At 39.5% G+C, this 25,620-nt stretch overlaps 2 protein-coding genes across 2 annotated transcripts in view; both read right to left on the reverse strand.

The window, feature by feature from the left end:
• Nucleotides 1-4,331: 4,331 nt before the first annotated feature.
• meox2b (mesenchyme homeobox 2b) lies at nucleotides 4,332-18,081 on the reverse strand. The gene is made up of 3 exons (XM_058619697.1): nucleotides 17,478-18,081; nucleotides 11,462-11,634; nucleotides 4,332-5,041 (listed from the first exon to the last, which is right to left on the reverse strand). Exons 1-3 carry the CDS (start codon nucleotides 17,929-17,931, stop codon nucleotides 4,814-4,816), a joined length of 855 nt encoding a protein of 284 aa, XP_058475680.1. The 5' UTR covers nucleotides 17,932-18,081; the 3' UTR covers nucleotides 4,332-4,813.
• Nucleotides 18,082-23,606: 5,525 nt separating this feature from the next.
• eepd1 (endonuclease/exonuclease/phosphatase family domain containing 1) overlaps nucleotides 23,607-25,620 on the reverse strand; it is a 30,460-nt gene continuing 28,446 nt past the window's right edge. Inside the window, exon 7 of the mRNA XM_058619370.1 lies at nucleotides 23,607-25,378. Coding sequence (XP_058475353.1) covers nucleotides 25,188-25,378 — 191 coding nt within the window. The 3' untranslated portion in view covers nucleotides 23,607-25,187. The remainder of the gene's footprint in view (nucleotides 25,379-25,620) is intronic.

Consider the following 25,620-nt stretch of genomic DNA (forward strand, 5'->3'; position numbering starts at 1 on the left):
AGCATGTGGCACTTTGCAGCCGAGGAGACTGGATCAGGAGTGGTAAAACATCCTGACGACTGGAAAATTTCACTGGGACCGGGGGGAAAACATTGAGCTGGAGGACACATCGTGAAGAATCTGGTACTGTGGAAGACGGAGAAAATAACAACAGAGACATCTAAAGGAAAATGTGGGTGACCAGTGCATTACTGTGCCACAGTTCATCAGAATGAAACGTACTTTTTTTTATTGTCTGACGACCATAGCTCCCAAACGGCTACTACTACGTTTTTCAGAATCACTACCATCTGGAACATTAGGATACTAGGTTATATGTGGTAATTATACTGTATATACTCAGTGTGTTGCATACAAATCACAGTTTGACTCTGCAGGGTTTACAGTGTGTACATGTTGTCACATCATCTGTCTTCAGACCAACGCTAGGAGAGAGGGAAAAAAAGCACTTTATGTGGGGGAAACAAATGGAAGCAACCTCAGAAAGAGCCACAGAGGAGGTTTCCGTCTTCCAGGACAGACAGACAGACGTGCAACAGCACTGGGGTAGAAAATAAAACGGCAGAGGAAACATAAAAAAGGGCATTTGTGTTCTTGCATTGGCACAACACAGTTGGCTGAAACCTTACACCTTCATAGTTTACTGCAGTGGAGCCTTTTCCAGACTCTTACTACACCGGGTTTGTTTACTTTTTTCCCCCTCAGACAATTTAAATGTATTATTTTGTGGCTTTGGTGTTTGGAAATTCCATGTTTGTGACTAAAATCTTACCAAATCAGACAGGAGTAGACCTGCAACTAAAAATAATTATTTACTCCATGGACTTTGATGACCCGGTCAAAACAAGGGCCTTTCTGCATGGAGTTTGTAGGAGTGAATGTGAGAGTGAATGGTTGTTTTTCTCTGTGTGTTGGCCCTGCGAAGGACTGGGGATCTGTCCAGGGTCACCCCATGTTAGCTGGGATTGGTTTGGTTCACCCATGACCCTCATATGGAGGATAAAGTTGTAGACAATGGATGGACTTAGATGGAGAGTGAGTGGTTTGCAAACTTCAGTTTCCAGTTGCCTGATGGGGAGCTTGGGCGAGCACTTCATATAACCCCATTTTCAAAATAAAGCAGAGTTCTTGCTCTGTTTGCACAAGAGCGCACATATGTTCCAGTGCAGCAAGATAAGAGAACACTGGATCGCCTCTAAAATGCAATTTATTTTGCACCATTAATTTTCTGTTGTGTATAACAGCTCCTAACTCACATGGTTAAATTCCCGAGTGCATATTTGTCAGTTTTACCTAATATTTATATAACAATCTGATAAAAATGAAACCCCCTCACGACCCCATCTTGAAGGGTATTTCATCTTGTTGAAATAATGTCTGATCACTGTATTTCATCACATCATCGGTGACCAAAATGAAAATGAGTATAAATATGTCTTCATATCAGAGTGTTCCAGGTGTGAAGTCACACTGTTTACCTTCTTTTCTCCGTGCAGGCAGCCAGTCTCACTGTTACCGCAGAATGGATTTCAGTCCAGCGACAGAAACGTTAAATGGGTAAAACAGCTGTCAGTCAGGTTCCCCCTTCCAGTTTATTGGAGGGCTTGTGGTTTCCTGTGTTTCGTCATATGCTCGCATTTTGTCCATAATCTGCAAAATCTGAACAACTTCCTGAGCACAAGAAAATTCTTTGGCCCTAGATCCCCACTTTCCACTGTCACGCTTTGGTATTTGTCATTCAATTACATTCTTCACAAACATTTAACAAGTGCCCAAAAAATAAACATCCAAATGACAGATCCACAACAGTTAACAGCTAACTATATGACTAAATATGCAACGGTTGTTGGTTGTTGTTTTTTTCAAGCTGTGGCATCTTTAATATTTCCCACATGCAAAGAGTCTGTAAAAAAAAGAATATGTGAGTTAGTCCAGGGCACAGTTTGAGTCGCTGAGGAAAAACTGAGGCTCCACTTTGCAAAACACACAGTTTCAGTTTTCTCATGAAACATCAGAGGTTCTCAAGACACGTTTGTTGAAAGACTCGTAAAAGCTCAAGAATCCTATCTTAGCATGCAGCGCCCATCAACACCAGGGCTTTGCTGCACATCGGAATAATTTATTTGGTAAAGTAAAGCAGCCGTGCCAGTTGAATGTGGAAATATCCTCAGCTGGCTGGTGTTGGATGTTCGCGTGACGGAATGTGATGACAACGCGCCCCCTTCGTGCAGCTGCCTCAGGAGTAAAGGTACAGTCAGCCTGGCCAGATGCGTTACATGTATATGAAGAATCGGTCCTCCTCCCACTACAAACACAAATCTGGATTATAAATTCTGTAAGATGAGGGTGAATAAAGGCGCTTCACCTTAAATATAAAGCAGAATTATGCAGGATTTTTACCCCAATGTAAAAGATTCAGAGTCATTGTCATTGTGGAGATTGGGGGCTGTCACCATTCGCCCTAACTGTCTGTTAATACCAGCCTTACTAGATCAGGGCCGCTCCTCAGAATCAGTGGAAGAAAAACTGATTATTCGGCCTTCAAATCTAACAACTCACCAGCTGAAACTGGCAAATCACAAAGGCCTCTGTGTAACCCTGGCACCCATAATTTGTCTACAGAGTGTTCCTCATTATATCTTTGTTCAACCGAACCTAACTGGTGCAAAGGACCGATAACTCGACTGCGCAGTCCTCCCCAAGGTACCAGATACTCCTTCCTTGGTAGTCTCACCTGATAATCAAATCTCTGCAACAATCAGGAGGTCTTGCGAAATCTAGGGTCTCATAAGAAACACGAATTGCAATGCCCTAGCCAGTTGATGTATTCGATGATTGTTGTTTGTTTGCCTTTTATGTTGGCTAATTCATGAACTGAACTCAAATTTGTTGTCCTCTTCTAAGGTTAAAAGTGCTCCATACTAAAAGGACAGGACTGAAGTGACCATTTCCAAATTCATGAACTGTTATGGAAGGCATTTTGTGGTCATGCAATTCCCTTTATTTGGGTTTAGGACAAAGATCTGAAAGATGCCCACGACGGCTATAAATAACCGTGGACCGAGGATCGGAGGATATTCCTAAGAACTTAGGAAACACACGCACAGAAAGAAAACACTGGGTACAAATCTGAACCACAAGTCAGATTTGAGACGCATCTGAAGGGACTGGAAAGCCACAGAGCAGCTACAGGCCTGCACTGAATCAAGTGAATGAATCACCAGCTGTTTTTACAAGTCGGAGGCTGCAGCTTTCGTCGGCCAAAAACACTGCTTCATGAATTAGAATGCGCGCTCACATGCTGTGGATGACACAAAAAAGAGAAAGGAACATCTTTCCTGAGGAAGTGTATGCAAGGGCGGATTCTCATTCAAAGCCTTCATTACTTCCTGCTGCAACTTTGTGTGTTTCTGCGAGATGCAGCTGAGAGGTGAAGAGGATTCACCTCCTCACGACTCTATCTCCTGTCCAGATGGTAGTGCACTTGTGTTTTGGCTACAGAAAATAAATGATAACTAGAGGATAAAGAGAGGAGAAATGTCAGGCTTATTGAAGTGGAAGTGTGGAAGGTGCTGATCTACAGTATTGCCAGTTTAGCTTCTCCCTCGCTTGGGGTCGCCAAAGCGGATGATCCTCATATTTGATTTGACAGAGATTTTTTACCCCAGATGCCCTTCCTGGTGCAACAAGGAGTACACTGGATATGCCCCCTTGTGGCTGGGGTAAATTTGGAGAATCCAATTAACAATGGGGAATGGGTACCTTGGCCACACGGTTGGAGCAGTGGTTAGCACTCTTGCCTTTGCAGCAAGAAGACCCGGGTTCGAGCCCTGGTTTGGAACAAGGGTTTTTCTGCTTGGAGTTTGCATGTTCTTCCCCTGTGTGCATGGGTTTTCCCTGGGTTCTCCGGCTTCCTCCTACAGTCCAAAACATGCAATGTGGGGATTAGGTAAATTGGTCACTGTGGCCCTGCGATAGACTAGTAAACTGTCCAGGGTGTACCCCGCCTATTGCTCTATGCCAGCTGAGATTGGCACAGCGCCCCCCGTGATAAAGCAGTAGAAAATGGAATGGGTACCTTGCTCAGGGATACCCCAGCCCTTGATCTCGCTGGGACTTGAATTAGCAACCCTTCGTTCAAAAGCCAAGTTCCTTTTCCACTGCTTTGTGCTGCCACACATTCCCAATTTGATTCACACAATACTAGCCCAAGAATCAAATTGGGAGAGCCACAAGTAGTAAGCAGGGCCAGAGTTTAAATGTGTTTTCAGGCCCTTTGCCCTTCTTTCCCATTTGCTTGTATACATAAAAAAAAAATCACCTCAAAACCATTATTTTGATTTGTCTGGTTTACTTTATTTTTTTTTAACAAATCCAGGGCTTTTCCAAGTTAAAAGCATGTAAACTTTCCAAAGGGAGCACGATGAAAAACAAAGAAAACAAACACATGTTTACAGTATGTTACAATGCAAAAAGTATGGGTTTAAGTGGTTACAGTCTTGGGGGAACTCTTTGATTTTGATAAATTATTGATACATTCATACAATAGAAAATGTTTTAATACTGACTGTTCAAAGAGGAATTACAGTAGGAGTGGACTGAAAAACAAATCATTGACAGTGCAAAACCAAAGCCCTTCCATCAAAGCCAAGTCATCTTTGGAATGTTCCGAGTCTTGTTTTATTGTCCTGTCACGAGCGTGTGCTCACAACAAGATGTATATCCATATGTCACCAATGCTTCCTTTGCTTCTGCCTCGTCCAACAGTTGTTTCCTTATAAAAAAAGAAAAGAAAAGGCCGGGGTGAGGGAGGTCATAGGGGAAGGTGCTCCGAGCTCTGGTCGCTGTCGTGACTGTCCTCTTCGGTCACGAGCCTCGGTGAACTGGTCAAGCACTGAAGTTCAACTACACTGGACAACTCAGACGGCAGCAACCTCCCCTTTTTCACATTCGCCAGTTCTTTCTCCCGTGCTGCTGCCCCCTGCTGGCCTCCCTTCACACGCTTCCACTTCATCCTCCGGTTCTGGAACCACACCTTCACCTGTGAGGAAGCACAAACCAGTAAGATGTGAGGAAGTCACAGTTCCATAATTTACACGGTAGGCAAGTCTGCTTTATGGTCACTTTTATCACTGTACTTTATATTTTATGTTTATTAAAATGAAGGAATGGCTGAGCCACTCTTTCTTTCCCAGCACTGATACTGATATCACCACCTTGAGTATTTACTGATACTTATATTAGTCCAATACAGATGTTTTATAGATGAGTTTGGTTTGTCCATTCTGTGCTAGTGAGGACACGTGACGTGGACTCCATTCAGAAGGACCTGCTCCTGAAGTAGTCACAAAGGGCTCATTCCAAGGTAACAAAATCATTAAAAAAACAACTTATATTCGGGTGATATATGAAAGAATCATAAATATTATATTCCATCTCTGGACTTTAAATGTTTGAGCACACAAAGGTAAAGATGAAGATATAGGTTAGCAGCATTTGATGCTACAGTCTCCTGCCAATTCATTTATTAGCAATAAATGTGTAATGGGTTGTTAATGGTCTCGGAATCCAGAATTAACGCTCCCATGCACAGATTTATTGGACTACCATAGTGGACATTTGGAGACACGGCCAACGTGAGTGGGAGTGATGAGGGATCAGGCTCCAGACAGGAAGAGCTAAATCCTGGGTGAGTTGTTCTGGCTGTCGACTGAGCCAATGCACAAATTAGTTCTGGCCAAAAGACCTCTGCATGCACTGTGCTTATGGGGGTGGTGAAAGTGTGGGGTTGTTGTTGGACAGAGGTGCTGGACGGGAGCAAGGTAAATTTGAGAGCGAAAGATTTATACATACTGTACATAGCAGCATTCCAAGAAGCTAATCTTCCCTGCAGACAGGAAGCAACAAATCTTGAGATAAAGCTTTGCATTTGATTTTTTTTTTCTTCACATCCATCAGGGCTGAGTACAGTATAGAAATCTAATATTTGTATTAGTCTGACTTAAACCAGACTTTTTGAAATACACTCTTACTCCAACTGAAATTGTACTGAATTGAATTTCTCAAAGTCAGACTAATGGCGTGTTTCCACCGGCTCGATTTGCGTTTCCACTAGCATATTACCTGGTAATATGTGGGTGACGTCACCAGACTGCCAGCCACTGATTGATCAGAGTGCCGTCACAGGAAGAGATGTCCGACACGAGTCAAGCCGAACAATGCCGAACTGTAGATCAGTTTTAAAAGACTTAGCAATCCTAAAAAATGTGAGTTAATCTCCAACAATTACCAGGGAAATGTCTAAATCTCAATATTTACCGGAGGAGTCTGGTGTATTTAGCGCCAGCGAGTGGCATCACAAACCCTGCCGCTGTATTTCAGTCCAGTGACTGTGTCAGATGGAGTCTGTGCTCTGGCCATGGAGGAAGTACTGAACAAATTTTGTTTTAATTAATCGATTCTAATGATTCAGTTACACTCAAGACAACTGCTTTAAAAGTCATCACTTGTTTGTGTGTCGCGTGTAAAACAAAGTCATGGCAGGTTTGCCAAGGCGAGCTGGGACCATAGGTGGAAAATACACAGATAGTCATGTATGAGTCAAATTACTATAGTATATATATATATGTCTAACTCTGCACATGTACCACAGTTCCTGCCACATGACTTTGACCAGATATAATAGAAGAAGCCAGTACACAGAAGAAGACAATAGTGAGAAAAACATGGTGAAATCAATGCAGGTGTATTTTTGGAACAATGACAAGAACGCATTTATTTGATGTCAAATTAAAGAATGAAATATTTAAAAGTTAATGGAGCCTTTCGCTCTATGTCAGATGAGATTATCTGGAGCCAGTCCATTAGGTTGAAACCACACAGATGGACCCAATGGCACAAATGATGGCTTTGTTCCATTTAAGTGTCCACGCGGGAGTCATAGGATCGCAGTACATCCCACACTTCACAATGTGCTGACTTTGCATCAGCTGTCAGTTCACAGTACATGAGCGACTGGCGATCACATGCCTCCCAATCTCTCATGAGAAACAGTCTCTGACTTTTAGCTCAAAGTCACGGACATGCCAGATCTCCCCAAGAAAGTATACGGAACCTGTGGAGCATGTGTCTAGTCTTCTCCAAGTTCACTTGCTTTACATTATGCTAAAAGGTTATTATGGAATTATTGATCAATGATGCCACAGCAATGTCACATTCCACAGCTTTAATGGACGCTAATGGTTAAGCTGAAATATAGACATTAACAAATCTGTGAAATGAATGTGGTACACCTTGGAAAATGGTCAGCATTTGAGCAGCACTTTCCACTATGCTATGCAATTTATAGAACGCTGGTTATTGAAGAATATAGCCTGCTTATGGGTTCACTTTACGGTTGTCCAAGTCCTTCAACTCAAATAATAACTTCTACTGAGAAGTGACCCAATCTGCACTAAAGTTTTAGAAAGTCAGAAATGCATTGCAGTTCTATGTGTCAATGTAGATGACACATATTCCCTCCACTTTCCAGAAATGTGGCGAAGCACTTTTTCACAATGAGCGTTCTCACAACTGTTTCCAAACACTTCCAAGCCCCTAAATGAACAGCAGCAGGCCGAGCTGTCATCCACATCATCGCTAATGTCCAACAAATGTTTCTTCATAAGCTTAAAGAAAACTGTGAGGGAAAAAATGAAAAAGAGAAAAGGAAAAATGTGGACTGAGAGTGACACACAGGCAGCAGCACACAATCATTTCAAAGTTATGCTGTCAGGAATCGATATGTCCAGCCCGTTACTAATGCCTCAACATTCACTCTGGTCTCTTAAGAAAAACTGGTTATTTTACTCCTTTGTACATTTGTACATTCTGCACAGAATAAAATGTTTAAATGTGATGTTTAGGTTTTCATACGTGCCAATTCCTAATTACTGAAGTGACGTAGTTCAGGAATTTGAGGCATAATTCTCACCAGGAGAGGGAGGAGGTTGGTGGTGGTGGCGGTGGTGGTGCAGTGGAACTTAGCACGGCATCCGTGAAATGACCGCCAAGCAGTAGACCACAGTTTGAAACCCATTCTGAGACTAAACATTGGAAGATTTGTTGCAGATTGTTGCGGCATTATAAGGATATTCCAGTGTGTTCCTATAAAGAGGATGTTGACACTGTGAGGAAAAAAAAACCATAGCTCTTTCTAGCTCGAAGCAGGTATTTTCCCCTTTTTTGGACCATTCTCTGTAAACCCTCAAGATGATTGTGCGTGGAAATCCCAGTAGATGAGCAGTTCTGAAATACTCAGACCAGCACATCTGGCATGAACGACCATGCCACGTTTAAGTCACTTAAATCACCTTTCCTATCCATTCTCATGCTCAGTTTGAACTTCAGCTGGTTGTTTTGATCATGTCTGCATGGCTATAAGCATTGAGTTGCTGCCATGTGATTTCCCGAATAAATATTTGTGACAAAAAGGAGCTAAACATCTGTATCTTAGGGACTAGGATCAGTGCTGCACTTGATTTGCACTCAAGGAGCAAATGAAATGAAATAGAACAAATGATTCAAAATCTCTGGCCCCAAATTTTTCCTTTCACCCCAACTGGTCGAGGCAGATGGCTGCACATTCTCCACTGATGCCTTTATTGCTTGTTCCATTGTGTGAATTTGTGGGTTTCTTTTCTCTCTATAATATTGTAAAAGAGCCTTGAAGTAACGTATGTTGTGATTTGGCACTTTTCACTTGATATCTGGTGATGGAGATGATGGCAATGTCTGTGTCCTCGAGTCACAACAAAGTTAGCCTAGCTTAGCATAAAGACTGGATATCGTGATCTGTCAATGAAAGTCTCAGTGATTTAATGAATATGTGGCATCTATTCATTTCTCAAAGTTTTAGGATTATTTAGTGATTATTTCAGGCACCCTATATATCAGGGTTAGCTTGATGTAGATATATGAATTATTTGTGCAGGCAAAGTCAAACATGGTCACTGCACTAATGAGAAGAACCTGTGGTAACACACATACACTGCACCAGGGTGTTGATGATGTGATTGAGAGAGAATCAAGCAACCTCGTCTACAAAACCAAGCCACACAAAACCTTGCAGTTTTAGGTCAGGCAAACAGTCAGTGCTTATGTGCAATATTAGTGGTGACTGAAACTGGACTTTTAAAGTGTATATTAGTCCAGCTGAAATGGTACTAAATTACATTTCTCAAAGTCAAACTAACACCCAGATAATTTGTTTGTAAACCTTCAATCAGACAAAAGTTGTCAATGGTTACAAAAACATTTAGGCTGGTATTTGTGGAACTGAGAACTGAACTCAAATCAGCTCAAAGGAGTGAATAGTTTAAAGTTCATGGATGGAAGGAAGACTCGTAAACAGCGCTCGACATACTGACAAATAGCCACAACCTAAACTGGAAACCACTTGATACTAACAAGCTAAAAGTGGGTCCAAATGAACGAAGACTTAATTGTGCGTTGAATACACTACGGGGGGAACTCAAGCTGGTTCCTAGTAGTGAAAAACCTAAACTACCACAAGATGGAGAGCACTGTTTGGAGCTTGTGACTGTATCCTGAACAAACTTAGGACACAATACCTTTCAAACCCGACAGAATACAAACTGAGCACAACCTGATCCCAAGAGTTGAAGTTGTAAAAAGCCAGAACAAACATTACAGTGTCTGTTATAACACGATTCTGAAGCAGTTATTACCTCCAACATGGAGGTTATCACATGTGTCTGGTCATTTGTCTGACTGTGAGCAGCATAACTCAAACACATATTGGATTTTGATGAAATTTCCTGTGGATGTACTGTATATAGGTTATGGCCCATGGGGGAAAAAAGGTAGATTTTGGTGGCGATGAAGGAAACTGAGCTGCATTGGTGGAGCACTTGATTACTGCTTCCTCTGGTTTTTAAGTAAAATATCTGCATCGTTTCGCAGCTATTTTTCATCGTCACAAAACTCATAACCAGGTTCTGAATGCAAGAAAGGCAGCGTAAGTTGAGAGACGCGCTATATGCGTCTCTCAACTTACAACTGCAGCACACAAAAAAATTGATTGGTGGTGAAAGGCAACTTCAACACTGTGCACATATAAGGAGCACTAACAGAACACAGACTGCTGGCAACACAAAGGACTGTTTTTACTTCTCCAAACCAAATACAACATGTAAAAAGCACAGCGTCGAGATTTTTCTGCAAGGTACGTGTGTAGCCTTTGATGGATGACAGTTTTCCACAGCTCTTCATGCTAAACTAATTAACTCGCAGTCCATATCTTTAACTGGTGCACGGATGAAACTAACTAAGACGGCTCAATCCAGAGTTGGTGAAAAAAAGGAGGTTTTCCTACTCATTTAACTTCCATCTTCCCTGCATGATTTCCACCATCAGCTATAACAGGTCCATGAAATTCTCTAGTACCGTCCATGTTTCCATACATCGTCTGCCAGACTCTCAGTCCATCATCTCAGCTCACTGCCATCTATATTATGCAAGGAATGATGTCACTCTTCTACTGGATTTAAATGCATTTAATATATAAACCTATAAATCCTTGTGTAAAATGTATCTATGTAGTTTTTTACACATATAAACTATTTTATACTATTATTTTACTAAAAGCTGCACTGCGGGAAAAACTGATTTGGTCCACTGGCCAAATAAAATCTATACCTTTTTAAGACTATGATGTTTCAAATATGCAATTGCCACTTTATCTGTATTTATTTGTGTGACTTTGTCAACCACTCATTCTCCACACCAAAGTCCATAGAGAAAATCAGTGATGACACAGAGGTGTTGTTGATCCATGAGTGACTTAAAATGTGTACATTCTGACACAAACTTATCAAATAAGGCAGCAATAGACCAGCAGCTCCTGTGTCCAAGTGAGATAAAAACACTGATTTTCTCAATGGGCTTTGGTGTGGGTGAGTGAGCTTTTTAAAATGTACGTTTCCAGTTGCAAAAGTCTGTTTAATGGCAAAAAAAAAGCAGGAAGCATATTCTCAAGATGACTTAAGTGGACAAAATGTTCTTTTACCAAACACAAACTTTATAATCTTTATAGTTAGTGACCTCAGAAATCATCAAGATCACATCTAAAAATGTATCTAACAGTAGAAGTGTACATTTCTCGTTGTCAAGACTGGCCATGGAATAAAAGTGATGGTTTATTAAGAGTAAATCCTTTGATATGTGCTTACATTGTATAATCCTCCAGTGTCAAAACTATGACTCTAAAGTGTTTGTCAGTAAGATCCATGGACTAAAGCATGGCCATATAAGTTATAACTCACTTAATCCTGCTTTAACTGTAAGGAGGACACTCGCTTGTAGGATTTTGACATCTATTTACTGTACATCACTGTCCCCCGCTTCCTCCTCCTCCCTCTTTACAGTGAGTAAGTGAGTTCAGCAGCCAGGTATACCGTACTTGTCGTTCCGTGAGGTCGAGGTTGACAGCTATTTCGTAGCGTCTCAGTCTGGTCAAATAGTTGTGGTGAGCAAACTCGGACTCCAGTTCCCGGATCTGTTCTTTTGTGAAGGCTGTGCGCTCCTTCCTGGGCTTGCCGTTCATGTCTGACTTATAACTCCTGTCTTGGGACTCTGAAATGAAAAACAGAACATTTTCCAGCCACAGTTGAGTCTCAAAAACAGAGGGGGTGGGTGGGGGGGTGGGGGGGAGAGAAGAAGGGGGGGGAGAGGGTTTAAAAATTGGGAGGTCAAGAAAGAACAAAAATAGGGGGGTTGACAGAAATTAGGGGGTTGGTGACGTTGATAAATTGCAGGGACTGGTCTGAAAATAGAAAAAAATAAAAGCAAAGCTTGGGAGCGCCAATTACCTTTTATTGCACAAGAATCGATGTTGCACACGGTGGTGTTTAACCCAAGCAGGGATCGCACAGCTCCAATAACTGTTTTACTCTTATCAGCTGCAATATTTTACACATACTCAGGTTTGCATTGTTTCCATTCATTTAGAAACCAAAGACTTCCCTTTAACCATAACCGGTTAATGCGTAACCCTATAACCACAATTCATGTCTTAATCCATGACTTTAACCAGAGCCTTAGAAATAAAAAGGTTCTGCCTCATTAGCTCCAGACTCTGGTCTCCATGAGGACTAGTGGTCCTGACAAAGTCAGTGTTAATATCAGGAAAGTTCTTAAAGAGGCAACAGAAACACAGAGTTTGATGTCATGTTGTGATTAATTTGTGTAGTTTAAAGCCAAAACTATGAAATAATAGCCTGGTTTGAGATTAATGGATGTGCATTACGAATGTAACATCTTGTTTTTAAAAACTTGGATATAAATGTGTTTGTAATTTTTGATCATTTATTATTATTCTGTGTTCAGCCAACATTATTACTGATTATTGATATCTAGGAAAACTGTAAACCATTAAGCCCAACAGGGCAAGTTCTTCTTTTAAGGGCAATCAAGCCTTTTCTAAAGCTGCCCCATCAAATTCTGTCGATCATTTTAAATCACTTTTAAAGACCTTCTCTCTGGCTTTCACCTTACTAGATATTTACTGATTTTATATTTGACCATTTTAATTTGATCACTGTTATTGTGTTTCATGTTGTTATTGTATCTTTTATCTTGTAAAACACTTTAAATTACCTAAACTTTCAAATGTGTATGCTCTTTAAGAGATTCTGAACCAAACTTCGCCAAAAGTCTCAACCATTTCTGTGTCAAATCGTAATCCATCCTCAAATCTGATCACAAATCAACCGGTTTGTAGACACGTTCCTGAACATGTATGTTTCCCAATTTTTACACTAATCAGCACCAAAATTCAATGTATCTGCAGCCGCCATCACAGTATAAACACTAATACCTTTAGGATTTATTTTTCTAAGGGGTAAAACGCTCGTTCATGTGACAGCAGATGTGATCATAATGTGGTCACAGGAGGAGACGCATCCAACCTACCTAAAACTGTCCACATGTGATCGAATCCATAATGTGGATATGTGATGTATATTGTGTTTTAATCGTTTATTTGTAGCCTTAACTAGACGGAAAGTGTTATCATTTCCCAATTTCTCCCAAAATAAGTGGTTAAAACACTTTGGTTGATATGTACTTTTATATCTGTGGACGTGTAAATGATGTCCTTTTTGTTTGAGAACATACTCGATGTGCTTTTAAGAGTTGCAATCACTGTCACGCTCCTTTGAGGCATCGATTTCTTGCGTTTGTGGTCAGTGAGTGGTGAAAATAAACAGAGCACTCATTCATAGTTGGGACAAAAATTCTCTGAATGTTAATTTCACTGAAGTCTGCAGTGCATCAAACCTGCTGACAGGTTCACAGTGAGCCAGGAGAGGGAAAGAGACACTCAGTCCTGTGTGTGAGGCAGACACCCATCATGATTCAGACAATGTCCATCAGTGCATTTGTGTCCAATAATTCAGATTATTTTTTCATGGTGTTCTTTAAATCTGTGGTGGTCTATGAAACCCTTTTAGATCTACTAAATTATCATAATGTGTCAAGAAATAAAATAAATGAGGACAATTCTTGGCTTGTCTTTATCTTGACGCTGGTCTTATTTGGCTCATAAAGAACTGACAAGCTCAACTTGAAATCACAGCAGATTTGAGTTAAAGGAAGAAGGTTCTTGTATTTAGCCCCAAAATGACATTCTGTCATCAGAGATTATCAGAGGAAATATTAAAGTGAAATACTGGCTTCATTAAAACTTAATTTACAGTCATATATTATTAAACTTTGCAGCAGCTTGTAGAACTTTGTCACACAGATTGACAGAAGTTTGAAGCCAGAACACAGCAAACTATGAAGCAGCTATGAATTAAGGCAGGCAAAATTCTGGGTAAAAAAAATACCTGAAATTAGCAATGTTAGCAAGCCTAGCTTCACCGCTCAAAAACATTTCAACCAGAGGAAAAACAAAACAATGAGGGCCTGTGTATGTGTTAGTTTGTTAGAAGAACTTAGAAGGTGGTGGTTTTTTCACCATGAACGTTTCAATGTAGTAGTTTTATTTTATTTTATAACACTTTATATCTGAGACTTGAGTGGCTAACGTCACGTAGTGTGATAACAGTCCTGCTGTCAGCCATTTTGAAGGCACTGAATATTAGCAAATGTAACAGAGATACGATAAAAAAATATGATTCCTGTAAAGTTAATAGTCTTTTGGTTCCTATCTTTAAGTTAAAAAAGATATTTTTTCAGAACACCACATTCAGAAACAGAGTAAAAGAGCGAAGAGGTTTGTGCGAATGAAGTTAGAGTGAGTTAGATACTTTAAATGAATGTAGTTTCTGCTCTTTCAGTCAAATCCAAAACAACAGACTGAGTTTAGTGAGTTTCGGAAGCAATGTGCAATCATGGAAATTGTTGTCTTGTTTGGTGTCCCTCTGTGTTTGTTTTTTTGTTGTTTTTTACTTGGCGAGCTTTAACAGAAGGACTTGCAGCTAAAGTTATATTTTTTAAAAAATAAAGCAAAAGTCAACACATTGGCTCCAAATATTTCCTTTCTCACTCAAAACTCAAAGTTATGGCAGAGGATGACGTCATTTGAAGGCGTCGTCTTGAATAGAAATCGGAAATCCTATGGATTTAAAGAGTGTTGGAAACATTTTTTCTAACATCGGTGCACAAAATATATATCATGAGTTTCATTGTTTTTACATATTTTATGCAGAAATATAAAAACGTATCGGGCTGAGTACTTCACCGAAGAATTCCCGCAACTCTCCACTTCAGCTACAATCAGTATCTTCAGTGCAGCTGATAAATAATGATGTCATCATTATCAGTCTTTGAACCACCATCCCATAACTATTTATATTTCATCATCAGAACCTTTTTCAGAACACCACGTTCAGAAACAGAGAGTAAAAGCGCTGTGGTTTCTCTAAGTGCCAATGAAGTTAGAGTGAGGAAATTGGATTGGGGTTAGAGCTTCTGGCAGCATCAATATATCCTTTAAATACGTCTGTCAGGACTCCCTCCATCCTGGCCGGGACTGGTGTCGAGGGAATCGGAAAGTTCTACACTTGGCACCCACGATGCGGCCCTAAGCCGCTCGTAAGCGGGGAGCGTGAAACGACACGGATACTGCGCCCTGCCTTTAAATCTTGTGGATATATCCTCGAGATGATCAGCTCTTCTGTGTCCTTCTCGCCGGTTCATGTGATGCACATGCGTGCAGATGTAGTGCCCTAAAATTTATGCGTGGAAGTTAACTTTTATGTCTCTGATATACGAGCTGCACTTTCACAATCACTGTCACGATTTCAAATGAAATGTGTTCGGATTGTGACCCCTGTGCTTTGTCTAGAACTCTTGGTTGGGGGAATATTTATTGTTAAAAACACTGAAGAATCTCATTCCAGTGTTTTCAGTCTCACCACAAGGTCAATTTCACAGCAGAGTTTGATTTCCATCATGTATCAGCACTCTTGAGGCTCCTTTTTTATTATTCCCTCTAAAGCTCTGTATTAAAAGATCTTATAAATAACTTTATATCTGAGATCTTATTAAAATTTAATTTTCAAAGGAACATATTACGAAACGTTAATCATAATTCCTCCTGGTTTTGTTTATTTAATTTTAGATCTCTGTGCTTTTGTCTCTGAGTTTTGATAGGGAATATTTACCGTTTAATATACTCGTGGGTGTTTTAATGTTTAATAATCTCATTCCAGTATTTTTCAGTGTCACCACAAGTCCACTTTCACTGTGGAGTTTGATTTCCATATTGCATTAGCAGTCTTGGGGCTTTCATGTTATTATTTCTCTTTAAATCCCTGTATCAAAATATACTATAAATAAGAGTGAATCTGAGATCTGTTATTAAAAAGTCGTCTTCTAAGTAACATTTAACAAAAATGTATCAACTGCTGGATCTGCAAACGTCCTGAACTAAATCTCCAACCATAGAGAGTTGTCAAACTGTCAAAGGATAATTCCTCCTAAGGTTTGTTTATTTTACGTTAGACTATTTCACCACATCTTGTGACCTTTAATTGGCTCCTTATCCACAGCCCAGCACTCTCAGCTGTAGCTCTCTGCTTTATATGTTTTATATTTGTAATATAATCAACCTTTATAAACAATAAAGAATAAAAAATATAAATTCTGACATTGCTCATGTTTCCGTAAGTCGTTGTGCAAGTCATTTCGTGACGGGACAATTTCTCTTTCCTGTCATGCAAATGTAGCAATGAAACGGTGAGGCATACGGAATAAATTTTGCATATGAAGTTAGAGAAATGTGTTTGTAAACTAAAGATGTTTTACGGGCACACTTAACAACACAGTTGCACATCTATAGACGTCATAAATGTTCATAATTAACCCATTAATTAACTGTAACACTGTATAAGTCATTAATAAGATGTGACTGAAATTGAGCCCATGCATCTGTAATGTGTGTATATAATTCTTTAATTATACACATATTATAACATGTGTATACGTGTTTGATGTTTATTCATAAAGTGATAAAGCATATAGAAAGTGACTGTTTGCCCAAGATTGTGCCCAACTTCACTGCAGCTTTTAAACGCCTTCGAAAAGCACAATTTGATGAGTTTGGCCAAAACTTAATGTCACCATTAAACACATAATTGTATTGTATTTCTGTATATGTGTTTGTTCTCTTCTCATTTTATTTATTAGTTATTGTTGCATTTGGTTTCAACACCATTTTCATAGCTTTTTATTTTTCTTTAATTTTGACAGTTTATTTATTTCTAAATTTCAAGACTTCTTCTTCGCATCTTCTTTATTTGTACATTTATTTATTTATATGGACATGACGGGGGACGTGACTCCCCGACTTATCTCCAGATCATGTAGACCTTTTTATCTGGAAGAAATATGTTTTGCTCAAATTTATATTTAATATATATTTATATAAATAAAATTGTATTACTACAGATGGTTTCATAATAAATCATATTGCCATTTGTTAAAGCTGAAGCACATTTAGTCAGTGCTGACAATGACATATCATTTCAGAGTTAAGCTGCTGGTGATACTAATATTGAAAATGAAGTAAAAATGACTCTGATGATTCTCTATCATCAGTATCAGAATTTTCAGTCCAAACGTTATAAAAGTAATTTAGCTGTGAGTACAACTATAAGTTTCACTAATTTTGGCACAAACTCAGGTCTTATAGCTAAGAAATCAACATTTTGACACTGTTTCTTTAATGATTTACATTAAATGTATAATTGTCTTTCAGCAAAAAAATTTTTTGAGAAAAATAAGAACTCTAAACTATTTAAGATGATATAAGATGCGTATTTCAAGGAAAGTGTGTACAGAGTGAGTAAAAAGTGTGTGAAACTGGACATTTATTTAATTCAAGGAAAATAATATTTCTTCAAGGCAGAGGAAATTGATCCTGGAGGTTTTTTTTTTAAGTAAATGAATTATAAACTTCCTCTTCTTACCAGGGTTATCATTCTTGTTCTTACTGCTTCTTCTGAGCTGGTCCTCTGAGGACAGACTCTGCCGGATGTACTCCCCAGAAACACACGACGACCCCGACGGGTCACCGCTGCCCAAAGCGGGATTGGTGCCACAGAGGTTCTGGCCCTCCGAGCTCAGTTCTGAGGTTGCGGCCTCCAGGAGCGGCAGGCAAACATTGTTCCGGATGTTTTGGGAGAGCATCTGTGGTGGGACTGCCCAGCTGGGTGGGTGCTGAGAATGAGGCAGGTGGCCTCCAAATGCCCCTCCATCTTCTCCTCCAGAGTAGCCACAGGGAGGCGAGGAGCTGGGTAGATCCAGGTAAGAGATGTGGTCACTACGGCCGTGCAGGGTCAGCGATGACTGGCTGATGGCTGGGTGTAGACCTTGGGATGGGGCATGGGGGCTACTTAGACAACCAAACAGAGAGTGATTCATGGTTTGGGGTGTCCTCCAAACCCCCCTCTCTCGTAGCTATCAACCAAAAACTCTCCAAATAGCAGGCAAGACAAAGACGAGAAAGAGGGAATCAGGGATGAGAGCAGCCTGAGACCCAGCTCTCCTCTGCAGAGGTTCAGACCTCCAGACCCTCCTCATTCCAGGAGAAACCGGTCTGATGGAAGGTGGAGATGGTGGTGTTGAAAGAAGAGACCTCTGGTAATCCTGTGCGCACACACACGGTTGCCAGGCAGATGGTGGATAAACACTGAGAGGCTGAGAAGTATCTCGGATGACAGCGGCGAACGCCAGGACCACTGTGGAAGGAGTGGGCGATTCCAGGGAAGTAGTGCTGGAGAAGGAGAGAAGGAGGGAGGGAGCAACACTGGAGGAAGGAAGGGGGGGTGTTTTATATATATATGTACTGTATATGTGGGGTGTAACCTGAGATGTAGGCTGGGTCACTGGCTCTGCTGCTACTGACCACATGCATGTGATCATCCTCCAAGATGAAATGCTCAATAAATCTGACCCATTCCTTTAGTGCTGCCTCAGGAAAAGTGGGCAATTTATTCTGGAGCCTGGAGTTGTAGGAGCTGCAATGCATCAGAGCCAGAGAGCCGCTCTGTCACCGTCTGTTATTCTAATGACGGCAGGATGGAAGTTTAAAAAGTGACTCCTACTTTTGCTTGATTTGTTGTGTTTGGTGAAATGATAGTGACAGCAATAAAACACTGGAAGCTGACAGGACTTTGAAAAGTTCATCTCCAATATTTTAGTGCTGGATGTTTTTACCCAAGCTTTCTTTTTACTATATGCTGCTGTGGCTTTCCTAGTTTTTTTTTTTGTTTTTTTTTTTTTTTTTGTTTAGTTACTTTGTTTTTGTTGCTTTGTTCTTCTTTTTTTTGCTTTTTAAGTCAGCCAGTTTGGTTCGCTTTGTGTAACCCAAGTTAAATCAGGGAATCAAGGCCAACATCTATAATTGGGTATATTTACATACACTGCCTGGCCAAAAAAAAATTTGCCACCTAAAAAAAAGGGTCACATCGTTGGACTGCCTTTAGCTTTGATTACGGCACTCATTCACTGTGGCATTTTTTCCATAAGCTACTGCAATGTCACAAGATTTAATTCCGTCCAGTGTTGCATTCATTTTTCACTAAGCTCTTGTATTGATGATGGGAGAGTCGGGCCACTGAGCAAAGCCTTCTCCAGCATATCCCAAAGATTCTCACATTTTTGACCGATTTTGGACAACATACAATACTATTACTTTTTTAACCGATTTTGGACAACATACTATACTATGATTTTTTTGACCGACTTTGGACAACATGCTACTATGACTTTTTTGACCGATTTTGGACGACATGCTATACTATGACCTTTTGGACCAATTTTGGAGGACATATTATACTATGACTTTTTGGACGACATACTATACTATGACTTTTTTGACCGATTTTGGACAACATACTATACTATGGTGGGTTCTCTCCGTGTTCTCCGGCTTCCTCCCACAGTCCAAAAACATGCAATGTGGGGATAGGTAAATTGAACACTCTAAATTGACCATATAGGAGTGAGTGTGAGAGTGAATGGTTGTTTGTCTCTATCTGTGTGTGGCCCTGCGATGGACTGGCGAACTGTCCAGGGTGTACCCCGCCTATCGCCCGATGTAGCTGAGATTGGCACAGCACCCCCCGCGACCCTCTGGCAGAGGATAAAGCGGTAGATGATGACTGACTGACTGACTATACTATGACTTTTTTGACCGATTTTGGACAACATACTATACTATGACGTTTTTGACCGTTTTTGGACAACATACTATACTATTACTTTTTTGGTGATTTTGGACGACATACTATAATATGACTTTTTTGACCAATTTTGGACAACATACTATACTATTACTATTTTGGTGATTTTGGATGACATACTATAATATGACTTTTTTGATCGATTTTGGATGTTATACTATACTGTGACTTTTTGACCGATTTTGGACGACATGCTATACCATGACTTTTTTTGGTGATTTAGGACGACATACTATACTATGACTTTTTTGACCGATTTTGGACAACATGCTATATTATGACTTTTTTGCCGATTTTGGAGGACATACTATACTATGACATTTTTTGGTGATTTTGGACAACATACTACACTATGACTTTTTTGACCGATTTTGGACGACATGCTACTATGAAATTTTTGACCGATTTTGGACGACATGACCTTTTTGACCAATTTTGGAAGACATATTATACTATGACTTTTTGGACGACATACTATACTATGACTTTTTTGACCGATTTTGGACGACATACTATCCTATGACTTTTTTGACCGATTTTGGAGGACAAACTATACTATGAAATTTTTCGGTGATTTTGAGCAACAAACTATACTATGACATTGTTGACAGACTTTGGACGACATACTATACTATTACTTTTTTGGTGATTTTGGAAAACATACTATAATATGACTTTTTTGACTGATTTTGGACAACATACTATACTATGACTTTTTTGGTGATTTTGGACAACATACTATACTATGACATTTTTGGTGTTTTGGACGACATACTATACTATGACTTTTTGACCAATTTTGGACAACATGCTATACTATGACTTTTTTGACCGATTTTGCACGACATACTATACTATGAAATTTTTTGGTGATTTTGGACAACATACTATACCGTGACATTTTTGACCGATTTTGCACGACATACTATACGATGACTTTTTGACCAATTTTGGAGGACATACTATACTATGACTTTTTTGACCGACTTTGGAGGACATACTATACTATGACGTTTTTTGACTGACTTTGGACGACATACTATACTATGACTTTTTTGACCGACTTTGGACGACATGCTATACTATGACTTTTTTGACCAATTTCGGATGACATACTATGAAATTTTTTAGTGATTTTGGACGACATACTATACTGTGACTTTTTTCCCCTAATTTGGAGGACATACTATACTATGACTTTTTTGACCGACTTTGGACGACATACTATACTATGACTTTTTTGGCCGATTTTGGAGGATATACTATACTATGACATTTTTTGGTGATTTTGGACAACAAACTATACTATGACATCTTTGACCGGTTTTGGATGACATACTATACGATGACATTTTTGACCGATTTCGGACGATATACTATACTATGACATTTTTTGGTGATTTTGGACGACATACTATACTATGACTTTTTTGACCAATTTTGGACGACATACAATATATGACTTTTTTGACCGATTTTGGACAACATACTATATATGACTTTTTTGACCGATTTTGGACGACATACTATACTATGACTTTTTTTGGTGGTTTTGGACGACATACCAAACTATGACATTTTTGTAAAATTTTGGACGACATACTAAACACTGACATTTTTTATCAAATTTTGGACAACATACTAAACTATGACTTTTTGGTGACTTTTTAGCCGACATACTAAACTATGACTCTTTTTGTCAAATTTTGGACGACATACTAAACTATGACAATTTTTCAAATTTTGGAGGACATTCAAAACTATGACTTTTTTGTCACATTTTGGACGACAGCCGAAAAAAGGCAATCAGAGATGGCAGACTTCACCCCACTCACGCAACATGCCTCTGGCGCCCTCCGTCATGTTGGCAAGTGCAGCAATTGCGGAAGAACACACACACAGAGCCACCAAAAACAATACTTCACCCCCAATCCATAGGGTGAAGTAATGATGCCAAAAAGCAATAGATACAGATTCATCTTCATTTTACACCACAGAAATTACATACATATACACCTGCTGTACCAAGTGCTGCTCGTCTTTTTTTTATTTTACAGTGACTTATTTGTGCACTAAATGTAAAACCTTTTTGGCAGGACTTCAGTGATTTGTAATTTCCCCCATTAGAGCCATAAATTTGCTCGCTAGCAAACCAAACAGCAGTTGGAGCATATTTAAGTCACTTTCAAAAAAAAATTGGAAATAGCTTTGTGTGTGTGTTGCCAGGAAATGTACAGCAGCGACATGAAAGTCAGACTCCAACCTCCTCATAGCTCACGGATGGTTGAGATGAACCGTTACAATCCACTTGAAACAGTTACACACGCTCTGGGAAATGATTTTTCCTCTTTTTATTACGATTATTTTCCTTTTTGTGAAGGCAGTATGAGGGTATAGGCAGTGTGGGAGATCTGTATGTGTGTATGTTAAAATGTGAAAATAAATTTAAAGAAAGCATGTGCACAGAGGGAGGAGAGGAGAACTGGTTGAAACAAAAACAAAAACACACACACGAGCAACAGCAGGAGCAGCAGGAGGGTTCGGTCCTGTGCTACACATGCACCACATCCGCTGGTCCTGCTCGAGGTCCCGCAGCAAAACACTGTGTTTACCTAACAAATTAGGATAATTAGTAGCTGTGTAAAGTAATCCTCGGGTGTATGCCCACTGTGCATATCAATGCTCATATGGTTTCGCTTTAACGCAGCTGAGCAGCAGCAGCAGCTCCTCGGCTGGGCCTTCAGAGGTCGAGGCGAGTGTTTCTCCTCGCTCCTCACATGTCGTCGTGTGCCAAACGCTCCCATCATTCCTCAACACTAATGTGACAGCTTGCAGAGAGAGAGAGAGAGGACATGTTCCCTCAGGTGACCGCATAAGCAACATATACACTAAATATATATATATACACTATATCTATATATATGCATGTGTAACAGATTCCCACATATGTCACATATGTGGGGATCTAGTACACAATCTATGACATAATGACATGTATGTATAAAACATATTTGAACGCAGGATGATATATCTGTCTGAAATATGTAGGTTTTTCAAACTCATTTTTTTAAACCATATCAGTGATTTCCTAAGATTCACCCTGGTGGGCTGTGACGGTACTGCAGAAGGGCTGTGAGTACTTTATAAACGGATATATAAAGGTTTTTAAAAAGTTTTGTAATTAAGCTTCTGATAACCGTGAAATATTACTGATAAGGGAAAGTGAATTAAACATTGACCACGACAAAATTAAATCCAACTGAACCACAAGTGAATTCAACAAGTAGAAAAAAAAAACAAGAAAAACACAATATTATATATATATTTTATATATAAGTTTTCAAGACAAATTAAACATTTTGCATTAATAGGTATGCACAGTTTGATGTGTTGCTGCTTCAAATATTAATTTTAGGAGTTAGCTTAGCGTATATATATATACAATATTGAGTCAGTCTTTGAATTGATATTTTCCTTGCAGCAATCAATGAGTGATATGTGTAATGATAATACGTACTGTATTACATATCAATATATAAAGTAGGTGACATACAGTATGTGGCAATATTATTCTTAGTATAGGGACATTCTATATATGTGATATATCACATTTCTGTTTTTAACATTAAGCCACACACACCTAGAGGGCTTTAGACTGTTTTACCTTACTTAATGCAACAAAGTCTTTAAACAGTTTTATGGAATAAAGTTTCCAAAATACTATAATTAATAATGCAGAAAAGCATGGGAATGTACAGTAAAATTTACATTTTTATGGGACAGATTTCAGATGTCAGTTGGACCTGTGTCACTATTTATGTCGTTGAAATAACAGCGATGACACTGGAAAAATTAGATAAAAGAATGCTTTTATTTTTCAAGTGATGAACATTTTGCACAATTGTGTAAAATTAAACTACCTGATAACTTTTTCAAAACCAAGTATTTTGGTTTTGAAACTTAATCAATAAAGTTACAACTATTATTGGGAATAATACAGAAAAAAAGGCTTTTTTATTTTATGTTTGTTTGAAGATATGTCCTCTCCATGTATTTAAGATCATTGAATGTTCTCCTACTGCCCCCGGCTGTGCTGTGTGTGTATAACACTAGTCTGCACATTAGAAGGGAATATAACTTTATTAGTATATTGATACCAACAGTATCCAGCCTAGCACACACACACACACACATATCTATATATCTATATATATAGATATATATATATATACACATATGTATATATTACATACGTATATTTGTGTGTGTGTGTTGACAATGACTGAATGTTGTGTCTTTCTTTTAATCTGGTGTTGGAATGATTTCTGATTTGTTGGCTGTGTGTTCTCTCCTGTGCACCTTTGATTAGATTTGACTTTAAAAAGACACACTCCTCATAATTCACAGGGTTAGGGTTAGGGTTAAAAACCCGGTCACAGAGTCACAGGAACTCTCTGTGGGGACTTGTGCAACAATGAAAAACAGATGATGAGCACATGGGTAAAAAAAAGTGACATTTCCCAGAAGCACAGTGTGACCCTGATGATTGTGGCCTGCTGGTAGAAGAAACCTCTGGGCTATAACAGGGAACGTGGAAAACCACAATATAGAATCAGTAAATAACTAAGTTTATACATTTTTTATTTTTATTATTAATCCATCTGCTGTTTTAAAAGTCTTCCGTGTTTCAATATCAAAATCAAGTATCCGCCGATGGATCAAAATTATCCAAATGCAAATGGTTGTTTTCCATTTTTTTTTACTTCTTTAACACCTCGCTTTCCTTGCCACATGGTGGCGCCACTCGGCCACTTCTGAATAATGTGACACAATCTGACAAGAACTGAGCAGGGAAGATGGAAAACCTTATTGTGAGTTATTGCAACAACAAAAAATAAAAGTCTGTACAGCCCTTCACCTTAAAGACGAAACATGTGGAAAAGAAAACAAAACGTTGTTAACAGTTCAGAGGTCGTATAATACAGACACAGATGTCTGCTTACATAATTTACAGCTCTCGCGAGATTATTATCTCCACTGATAAACATTCACGCGATGATTGCGGATCATGATTAATATTCAGACACAGCAGCAGCAGCAGCAGGAGGAACATATATCAATTTGTCTTTATTTCATATACATATAGAAAATGTTTGGCACATTTCTGCATTTAAATCACCTTTTATATACACATATATGTATATATACATACATATATATGTATAAATATATATCTATATATATATTTTTCATCTTCACTTCCTTGGCTTTACCAGTCACTGTGATACACTGATAAACTGACCCCCCCCCCCCCTCCAAAAAAAGGCAATCTTGGCACTTGTTCACATTCATCAGGACGCTCGACGACAGCACAGGTTCCCGACAGGACAGAGTCTCATTGTGAATGTCACTCAACCACTACTGTCTCTACTGTCACCGCTCGTGTTTGGGCATAATGTCTCTCCTGTCCACCGCCGCCGTGCCGGGTCTGCTCAGCTCTTTCGGGGACACGTCTGCGTAAAACTCCGCCACCACGGGACAGTGATCCGACGCCACGCCGCCCCACGACCAGTTATCGGGGATCCAGGGGTTGGTCAGTCCCTCCCGCACGACCGTGCACTGACCTGTCAGGAGAGAAGATAACATACATATATCAATCCATAATATTACATGTATCCTGACCAAATAATTGTGTTTGTGATGGACTGTGATGCTAATCCCAGCTGACATAGTGCGAAAGGCCTATGTCAGCTGGGATTAGCACCAGCAGCCCCTGAGACCCTCATGTGGAGGATGAAGCGGTAGACAATGGACAGATGGATAAATGTCTCTAAAACACTCTATTTTCCTCTGAATGGGAACATAA

The sequence above is a fragment of the Solea solea genome, chromosome 20, assembly GCF_958295425.1.
Source record: "Solea solea chromosome 20, fSolSol10.1, whole genome shotgun sequence".
NCBI classification, from domain to species: Eukaryota; Metazoa; Chordata; class Actinopteri; order Pleuronectiformes; family Soleidae; genus Solea; species Solea solea.